Source organism: Gobio gobio, assembly GCF_949357685.1.
Source record: "Gobio gobio genome assembly, chromosome: 19".
Lineage (NCBI taxonomy): Eukaryota > Metazoa > Chordata > Actinopteri > Cypriniformes > Gobionidae > Gobio > Gobio gobio.
In genome coordinates this window covers 12,386,461-12,396,733 of record NC_137112.1, presented here as the reverse complement: position 1 = coordinate 12,396,733, position 10,273 = coordinate 12,386,461, and the positions used below count along the sequence as shown (strand labels likewise).

The 10,273-nt window shown below is 41.5% G+C and overlaps 1 protein-coding gene across 1 annotated transcript; it reads right to left on the bottom strand.

Moving 5' to 3' along the window:
- Window positions 1–1,175: 1,175 nt before the first annotated feature.
- srsf6b (serine and arginine rich splicing factor 6b) lies at window positions 1,176–9,653 on the bottom strand. The gene is made up of 6 exons (XM_079844778.1): window positions 9,424–9,653; window positions 7,812–7,978; window positions 3,933–4,054; window positions 2,517–2,719; window positions 2,347–2,418; window positions 1,176–2,272 (listed from the first exon to the last, which is right to left on the bottom strand). Exons 1-6 carry the CDS (start codon window positions 9,528–9,530, stop codon window positions 1,837–1,839), a joined length of 1,107 nt encoding a protein of 368 aa, XP_079700904.1. The 5' UTR covers window positions 9,531–9,653; the 3' UTR covers window positions 1,176–1,836.
- Window positions 9,654–10,273: the final 620 nt, after the last annotated feature.

The window sequence follows — 10,273 nt, the reverse complement described above, 5'->3', positions numbered from 1 at the left end:
AGACATACACCAATCAGGGATATACCGTGAATAACACGGATTATCTCTTCATCACGGCACCTGTTAGTGGGTGAGTAATAGTATATTAGGCAGCAAGTGAAAATTTGCAGTATGCAGTGGTCAGAATCTATCAAAAGTGGTCCAAGGAAGGAACAGTGGTGAACTGGTGACAGGGTCATGGGCAGCCAAGGCTCATTGATGCACATGGGGAGCGAAGGCTGGCCCATGTGATCCGATCAAACAGACAAGCTACTATTCAAATTGCTCAAGAAGTTAATGCTGGTTCTGACAGAATACACAGTGCATCAGTTTGTTGCATAGCCACAGACCGGTCAGGGTGCCCATGCAGTGAGCATCAGAACTGGATCACGGAGTAATGGAAGTAGGTAGCCTGGTCTGATGAATCACGTTTTCTTTTACATCACGTGGATCACCGGGTACGTTTGCATCACTTATCTGGGGAACACATGACACCAGGATGCACTATGGGAAGAAGGCAAGCCAGCGGAGGCAGTGTGATGATTTGGGTAATGTTCTGCTGGGAAACCTGGGATGTTACTTTGACATGTACCACCTACCTAAGCATTGTTGCAGACCATGTACACCCTTTCATGGAAATGGTATTCCCTGGTGGCTGTGGCCTTTTTCAGCAGGATAAAGTGCCCTGCCACAAAGCAAAAATGGTTCAGGAATGGCTTGAGGAGCACATTGAGGTGTTGACGTGGCCTCCAAAATTCCCCAGATCTCAAACCAAACGAGCATCTGTGGGATGTGCTGAACAAACAAGTCTGATCCATGGAGGCCCCACCTCGCAACTTACAGGACTTAAAGGATCTGCTGCTAGCATCTTGGTGCCAAACACCACAGCACACCTTCAGGGGTCTAGTGGAGTCCATGCAAAGGGGTCAGGTCTGTTTTGGCAACAAAAGCGGACCAACACAATATTAGGTCATAATGTTACGCCTGATTGTAGTATGCACAGGTTAAACTCCAGTGGTACAGAACACATGGCCATGCAGATGGCACCGCTTGAGTCATCTTCACTTTCTAAGAGAACATATTTTGAGGTTAAATGACTGGAGGTCTCATACAGGCATGAGTGTTTGACTTAATTACACCATGTGGGAAAGAAAAAAAATCAGCTCATTTCCAAAAAGAAAAGCAGCAACACTGGAAACCAATTAAATGTTTATTTAACTAAAACACTGGAAAATATCCAAAAATCCATTTAAAAATGAGATCACAGAATCACACTGCAAGTGATGATGCATTAAACTTTTTTTTAAACAAAAATTCACAAAGAGTACTAACAGAAACAAAAAGCTTCCAGGGAAAAAAAAAAAAAAAAAAAAAAAAACACCATCGGCAAGAGACGGGAATTAATTACTGTATACAGTGAGGATGCACAGCCAACCACTCAACTATCACATCTTGTTGACTACACCACAAAAGGACAGTTGAGGAAGTAAGGTACGCCTAACTCCAGGTTATAATGCATTGTTACAGCCTCCTCAAACCTCACGCTAAAGCAAAAATATGAAAAGAGCCTTTAAAAAAGACGTTTCATACCAAAGCAAGTCGAATACAAACAATGGCCAGAGCAATGCTAACAAGCACAAAAAGTTACAAATTCTGATCTGACGCCTCGTGTGGGGGAGAAAAAACCCTCTGGTATGCAATTTTGTTTTCATGCAATGTTAAAAATGGCACGTTAATCAATACTACACTGGGCGGCAGCCTTCTCAAGCATTTGGTGAATGTTCATAGGCTGTGAATGATCAATTAAACACTGAGCTGTGCATTAGATGATCCTGCTGTGCAATCCAATCGGCGAGACTAGTCTTGAGAGGCAGACCTAGAACGGGAACGAGACTTCGATCGAGAAGGAGAGCGAGATGCAGAGCGTTTGCCGGGTGACTCCGGCTGACGACGATCCTCTTTAGGGGATGGTGAACGAGAGGTCGACTTGGCCCTCTCTCCGTTTCCATTCTCCCTCGGTGAAGCGGAGCGGCTTCGGGACTTCTTACTGACAGACTTTTCCTTCGAGCGGCTTCTGGAATCTCTCTCCGACTTTGCTTTGGAGCGACTCTTGGAGCGAGATTTGCGCACATCGGAGTGCGAGCGGGACTTCTGCGTGCGCGAGCGGGAACGAGACTTCGACTTCCTGGAGCGGGACTTTGTTGGGGATTTGGAGTGAGACTTTCTCTCAGACCTGGAGCGGGATTTGCGGCCAGACCTGGAACGGGAGCGGCCCTTGCTGCGGGACCTCGACCTGTAAATGCAGACAAAAGCTAGTCAGAAAAGCAATTGCTCACATATTAACCACACAAACAAACGCCATCCTACCGAGATCCGGAGCGGGAATGGCTTCGTGAACTCCTGCGGCTCCTGCTGCGAGAACGGCGTCTGCTGCGAGACCTGCAAAACACCACGTTTGACTCAAGAGATCTATAGAAACCCAAGACATTTAACAAACGCATGACTAAGTGAGATGAAGTTAAAACCAAAGGCCTGACCTTGACCTGCTCTCAGAGTAGGAACGGCGCCGTCTAGGCTTGTCCTCTACAAGACGTATTTTTCTTCCGTTAATATCAGTGCCATCCAACTTGTCAATAGCCCTCTTCATATCAGAGTAGGAGCGAAACTCAATCACACCCTCATTGGTCCTTTCTTTGTGGGCGTCGGCATAGGTCACTTCTCCAGCTTGACGCATGAAGTCCTATAGTGAAGAACAACAACAACAACAACAAGCCCTTCAATTACTGATACAAAGGTTTTCTAAAGCATCAGAATGACTGTATTGACCAGAAATTAGACAATTAAACGCAAGGGCTTTCAAGATAATTAAACTACACAAAACCCTTGTGAAAAAGTGTGCTTAATTGTATTGAATGTACTTCAAATCTTAATAGTATAGGGGTGTAAACATACACTTGTGTCATGATTCAAACTTTTTCAGTATCTGAGTTTTTAAACACGTGTTCTTAAAGCGAGTACACTTTCATGGCCATGTGTGACTTTTTAAAAGTGCACTTTAAAATGTACTTAAATAAAACCTAATTCGTCATTTTAAATCAATGTCTTAAACGTTTGTCTTGATTTTAAGTACACTTATCTTTATTGTTTTGACTAACTACTAAAGCACATGTATAATTTTAACTAGGGCTGCGCAATATATCGAAATAGCAATATAAAAGCAATATCGTATCGCATATCGCATTATTTAATAAGGTATTGCATATCGCATTTTTCATTGAATATCGCACAGTCCTAATTTTAACTGTAGTGCATTATTCAATATTAAAGTTAAAGGGTCAAGCCTTGTATATACTCGCCGTGGCCGCAAGAGCGCGTGTGTGTGTGTGTGATATATATATACATATATATATAGTATAAAAACCATCTGCAAAATTTGGGGGAATGTACTTGTACTACGATCAACGAAACTGTGGTCGAGCCCAACTGGTAACTGGAGGCTCATGTGGGTTCGTTTATGTTCCACGAACGGCTTGCGGGACGCCATGTTCACCTGTTCCGGTAAACTACTTCTTCGCTCCTGCTTTCGACGGATTTAAGAACAATTACTCCAAGTCGCCCCCTGTCGTTTCACAGAATACTACAGCGGCGCGCGCGTCGACTATAAACGCCTCGTCCGTTTGGGGGAGGAGCGCGCGCAGTTAGCGGAGCCAGGCACGAGTATAACCGGGGCTTCATGTGACGGGGGTTTAATTTGGGGTCATTTAAAGTGGGTAAATTAAGTTCAACAAATTGCATTTAATATAAAACTCTGTAATCAATTTTATTTAATTGCATTTAACATGCAATTTTATTTATTTTTTTTAAATTAAGAATTTCACTGGTATTTGAATCAGGTACTTTAGTACAGGTCCTAAGATCACAGGGAGTCATTTAAATCCCAACAAAGTGCTTACCTTCAGGTCCTGCCAGCTGCAGCGGCTGGACAGGTTCTCCACTATCAGACGGTACTCCGTGCGAACCGGAGGTCCATATTTGTCTCTACCACTTCGGCTCCTGCTGCTATAACCACTACTGCCTTCAGACAAAAGCCAAAAGACAGCAGACAATCAGTACTGAATTAGACCCAATGCAAGGGGCGCACACAAGGCAACCTCTTCAGACATCAAACTGCATAAAGCATGATGTTCAGGCATCAGAAAATGAAGTCTTCCTACCCCACCCCATTGAATAGTCACACCCAAATAAACGGACCTCAGCACCACATAGTTCTGAAGGGAACGATTACTGTGGGATTATTAAAAACAAAATAAATCTTGACATTTGACCGCACTGGATTTGTTCAATCAGTCCTTCTGAAAGGGCCAAAGGTCGCATTGCTGGTCTTTACCCAACAGCTCAAGAACAGCAATGCTCTGAACATGAATACCGCTCCAGCGACACAGGTTTTAACGTGAGCCCCAATTTTAAAGACAGCAAACGAGTACATGATACCCTCACAGGGCTCCAGACTAACATTTGAGAGTAGCAGCACCGGTGTCACTAAGTTTTACAGATGGTGGCCTCAGCACCTGATTTGGAAGTGCTGAAGGGCGAGGCGTGGGATTGTTAATCAAATCCTTTAAGAAAAAATTTATTTAATCATAAAATTACTATTGTTTTGCATTAGTGCAGTGACTATTACATGTCTATTTCTTGGAAATGCAGTTGAGATGCAGATAAAATTAACTTTAACAACCTATGATTTATAGGGGAAATGTTTTAATGTACCATTGTTCTTCTATAGTATCATACGAACTGACCAGCTTCATTGATTATAAAAGAAGCGTTCTTTGCTTCCTTTGTAATTCTTCGCAATTTGAAGTTGTTTTTGTTTTTCATGAGACTTTGTGACTTCCCATTTCATACTTCAGTACAAAGGCTAGGATATTATTATAGGGATTTCATAATGCATCAAATCTAAAAGCAAAAAAACACAAAAAAAACTATTAGGGAGTGGGAATGGCTAATAAGCCAAAACGTGCTCCTCTGCAGCCATCTACTGGTTATACTGGTCAGGTCATGTATTTTTATTTTTAAATAAAAGTGTTTGTTGGCCACGTCTCAATGTTCCTACTTCTTGAAACTTTTAGTTTTACAAATGAGAATCTTTGATAGATAAAAAAAAATAATGTTTTTTGTCATCGCACAAAAAATTACATTTAAATTGGATAATATTTAGAGCTTTGAAGTGCTGGAAAAAGAGTACAGCACTTGAAAGGCCTTGATAAGTGCTTGGGTTTCACTCTCAAAAGGTTGTAAAAACGCTGAAATTAATAATGCAGGGTTTGATATTAAGCTGGTTCATGTGCTTGTCCTTCGGACAAGTAAATCTGTCAGTCACTTGTCCGAGAAAGATTTGCACATCTGGCTTTTTTTTTTTTGCATTGTAAATATAAATTTATTCTGAAGCAATATTCTTTGACATTTAAATCTGCATATTTGTGATATTTTATATTTTATAAAGGGCATTTTTCCCCTAATCTCATTAAATATAGGCTATGCTTCAGCTTTCATTTTATATTCTTATATTTGATCAATGAATTAAATTAAAATAAGACACAATAGGGCTGTCATCAATCAAATGAAATTACAACTGCATTAAATAAAATGTTATGAGATTGATTCAAATATTTTTTTAATATACAAATAAGAAATGTTGGAAAGAATGTTTAAGCATGAAACTAAACTGCCAGTAGGTGGCGGCAGGTGACCGTCTTAATGAGTCATTGAGTCGATTCGTTGAAACGGCGATTCATTCAAGGAGGCAGTTGATTACGAATAGAACATTGACAACGAATCATTCAAAACGCTGAATCATTAACTAACACTTGTTTGGATCTAGTTTTTCCTGCTGAAATAGAAAAAAAACCTGTTAATATTGCATCTAAAACGTAAGTGACTTATTATTAACGGTCATATGAAATTGTTACATTTTAAATTGTGATGTATTCAGGAAAACTACACTCTAGCTTAACTGTATCATAAATTTAAAAATTTGAATTTTTACCGCATTATGTTAACATTGAGTTTCTCTGTGTGAGCGGCGCTTGTGTTTCGATTTCTGCCAGAGAGGCTGCGCGAGCGTTAACAGCGCAACCTTGTTACCATCAATTCATTATACATTATATATTATCCACTATCGATCGGCACTTACACTAAATGAATGCAGAATCATTCTTGCATTTTGGGGATTCCCTAGTTATTTTGTTATTGATGTTTTAATCAGGTTACTTGTCTGATCGGGCAAGTCAAATTCTCTTTCACTTGTCCCTTTAAAAAATACACTTGTCCCAGACAAGCGTTAATGTCGGGCCCTATAATGTAAAAAACATTCGACTGTATCTGCCACAATGCCATGGTTACAGTCAGCATTGTTACATCAAATCCATGGTGGATGTTGGTGATTTGTGACCTTCTAACTTGTTCGTTCATGGTCTAATGTTTCTCCTGGTTACTAGATCTAGCAGCAATGTTATTAATTCTGCTGCAAATTCAAATGCGTTCTCGCTAGATCTCTCAGCTAACAGTGTTGCATGTTCAGGATCGCGAGTAAACCTGTTCTGAGCTCGCGCCGCGTTGTCCATTATTGGTCCCAGCTGATAAACGGTCCGTTCTGCGCAGCTCAAACGAGTATCGCGGTTTCGTTTCCGCGTTCGTTTTGTTTGCCGTTGGATGCTTCTCATATATAACAGAAATGGCAGCTCTCGGCAGTTGGGCAACGTGGTGGTCGCACTAACAAAATGTAGTGGCATCGGCTGAAAAAAAGGTTGCAAAATGTAACCATTTGGTCGCAGTCTGGAGCCCTGCCCTCATGAAAACAAACAGAAGGACATTTTACAAAAAACTAAATAAATAACCAAGACTACTTACATTAGATGCTGACGTGACCTGTCTACTGACAGAACAGCGACAGCACAAGACACATAGCAAGGGAAGCCCATTGCTCGTTTTAATAAAGAAAGAAAATAAATAAAAGGAAAAACTAGCGGGTAGCTACATAAATTTGTTTAACCTGACCAATATTTCGTTCAACATAAAAACCAATGGGTTTCCTCACCATCACCCTGGTCTATTGGCAAAAGGCAGCTGTCATCATGGCTTCCGGTTAGGTCAGCCAAGGGTCAAAGGGCAAAGGTCACACACACATTGTAAGGTGAAAGCCAAGGCCAAACGGGACAGGCAGTCATCTTAGCCTCAATGGACTCGGACTCAGCCCGCACCGGACTCTTTTAAATTGAAACATCAAGGACTTTTGTTAATGTTGAATTCAGATGTAAACACAAAATCGCATCGTCACACGTCATACTGTTTACATGCCAGTGAGGCTTCAAGTTGAGGCACAAAAAAACAAAGCAACTCATTACTAAATCTATTGGCTAGAATAGATTTAGAGCTGGACCAATAGAAAATGGAAACAGCCCACCATCTGACATGTAAACATCTTTAGTCCCTAACTTTTTAGGATTACTCAAGTTATACTGCACATTCTCATGACCCTTGGCATTTAAAATGGGCCAAAACTACAAAAGCAAAGGCATCTTTTGAGGGAATTCCCATTTAAAAAGGTCACATTTAAGGACCATCTGCATTAAACAGAACACGATATCCCAGAAGCCTCCGATCCGGACCACAGGAACTGCAGACTTCAGAGAAATGTAGTTAGTCACTGGATGCAGGTGCAAATGAGGTCCACTGTAAATTAAAACGTTATTATTCACCTCCACTTCTTCCTCGTGCCTGAAGGAGAAATAAATAGAGAACAGGTTTGTCGGGATGAAAGAGAGTGTACTTACTGCGCCCACCGCCCCCATAACCCCCACCATATCCATCTCGGTCTCTGTCTCGCCGTGGTCCTCTCGCGTGCTCCACGATCACACGCTCCCCACACAGATCTTTACCGTTCAGCTCGTACACAGCATCATCTGCGTCGCGGGTGTCTTCAAACTCCACGAACCCATACCTAAAATAAAAATTACAATCACAACTTGGGTTAAAAAAGACCCACAGCATTACATAAATTACATATAAATGCAGCCTCAACACAGGATTAAGGGCTAAAATCACCACAATTCTAATTTATCTAATATTGCAGCTTTTATTATATATTTTTTAATCTGTGCAGTCTTTTTTATTAACTCTTTCCACAGCAGACAGAAATTTGTAAGAAACGTGCGTTTTCGTGAGAAAAATATCCATATTTAAATGATAAAAATCTTGGAAGAGCCAGTGCATTTAAATATAACGGTTCGCCTGAAAAAAGAAAGTCATATACACCTTGGATGGCTTGAGGGTGAGTAAATTATGGGACAATTAATTCCGGGGGGGGGGATTATGAAAATTATGACAAATGAAAATTGTCATAATTTTCACTCTCTCAACTTGTTCCAAACCTATACAAGTTTCTTTCTTTTGCTGAACACAAAAGATGATATTTTAAAGAATGTCGAGACCATACAGTTGATAGACCACATTGACTTCCATAGTAGGAAAAAAGAAAGAAACTCACAGGTTTTGAACAAGTTTGAGGGAGAGTAAATGACCATTTTAATTTTAGGGTGAACTATCCCTTTAACACAAGCAGAACTCCTAGTGAAAATAACTGTCACGACATGTGCCCAAAGTCTTGTTCAAACTGCTTTTGGAAACGCATTCTATATACATACTCACATTACATGAAGCGTTTGTTTAATACAATCAATTTAAAGTGCTCTTTGTCAATATAAGGCCAAAACGACCGCCATATTGGTCAGTTTTCCAGTAGGACTAAAACCTTTGCGCGGCAGGGGGAGCTGCCACAAAAACCTGCCTGGACTGAAGGCAGCTGTCACAAAACCCACCACTGCACAAGGCAGCTCCTCTAAAACCTATCTGTAAGCACAGCACATTTAGTACACGCAGCCCATACTACATAATGGAAATGATGCAAGATTAATGTTGGTATATGTTACTCAAAGAAATGAACGCAAAGTAACAATAAAAGTGGGAGAACTAATGCGCGCGACACACAAACAACGGCGCGTCGCTGTACATTTGCGAATTCACGTCCGCAACGTTAAAGATGAAATCTCTACATAATAAAGTCAGCTAACGTTAATTTTCTATTAGATAATAGCTCATTTGACTCGGCGATAGTAAAGGCGTCGATGCTTTCAGTAAATATAATCTAATCGTTTAAAAATATAGTTCACGCGCTGTACACAAACATCCGCCATTTTGAGCACGCGGCGAGAGCCTCTGTCATAAGGAGAAAATCAACAAAACACCATACTAAGCATTTAAACTGCCATTTAAATTCAAGATCGCAAACATTACGAGCCATTCAATGTCCCTAAATGCATTGTAAATGTAAAGTTGTTATCATTATGAGACCAGTGTCAAGGCCGCTGCGGCGCTCCACTAACTTACCCGTTTTTCAGATCGATCTCCAAAAGCTTTCCGTACCCGCTGAAAAACCTCTGTATATCTTTCTCCCGCACATGATAGCTCAGCCTGCCGACGTACACTCGCGGCATGATTAATGTTTAGTCAATAACAGTCAAACGTGCGAATCCCCGTAGCTTTAATCGCTATCCTTTATCTCGGAATGGCCACCTAGCGGTTATAACGTGCACGATACCTACGCCACTTCCGGCGTCTCCGCGCGCTTGCTGACTGGCTACCGATCAAGCATATGACCACTGACCATAGCATATGACCATAACATATGACCATAACATTATGACCACTGACAGGTGAACAGGTGACAGGGTCATGGCCGGCCAAGGCTCATTGATGCACGTGGAGAGCAAAGGCTCGTGTGGTCCGTAAACGGGCTACTGTAAGCTCAAATTGTTCAATAAGTTAATGCTGGTTCTGATAGGTGTAGGTAGATAGATGAGTTAGGGTGTCCATGCTGATCCCTGTCCATCGCTGAAAGCGCCAACAGTTAGCACGTGAGCATCAGAAATGGGGAACACATTGCACCAGGATGCACTATGGGAAGAAAGCAAGGAAACAGTGATTCCCTGGTGTCTGTGGCCTCTTTCGCCCTCCTACAAAGCAAAAATGGCTCAGGAATGGTTTAAGGAGCACGAGTTTGAGGTGTTGGCCTCCAAATTCCCCAGATCGCAATCCAACCGAGCATCTGTGAGATGTGCTGAACAAACAAATCCGATCCATGGAGGTCCCACCTCACAACTTACAGGACTTAAAGGATCTACTGCTAACATCTTGGAGCCAGATACCACAGCACACCTTCAGGGGTCTAGTGGAGTCC

Excerpts from the sequence above, each read along its gene's own strand:
- srsf6b (XM_079844778.1), bottom strand. The coding sequence starts at position 9,530 with ATGCCGCGAGTGTACGTCGGCAGGCTGAGCTATCATGTGCGGGAGAAA. Across the intron at positions 7,979-9,423 it reads GAGATCGATCTGAAAAACGG|GTATGGGTTCGTGGAGTTTG; the intron begins GTAAGTTAGTGG and ends TTTTTATTTTAG. Across the intron at positions 4,055-7,811 it reads TTATGGGGGCGGTGGGCGCA|GCAGTAGTGGTTATAGCAGC; the intron begins GTAAGTACACTC and ends TTTTGTCTGAAG.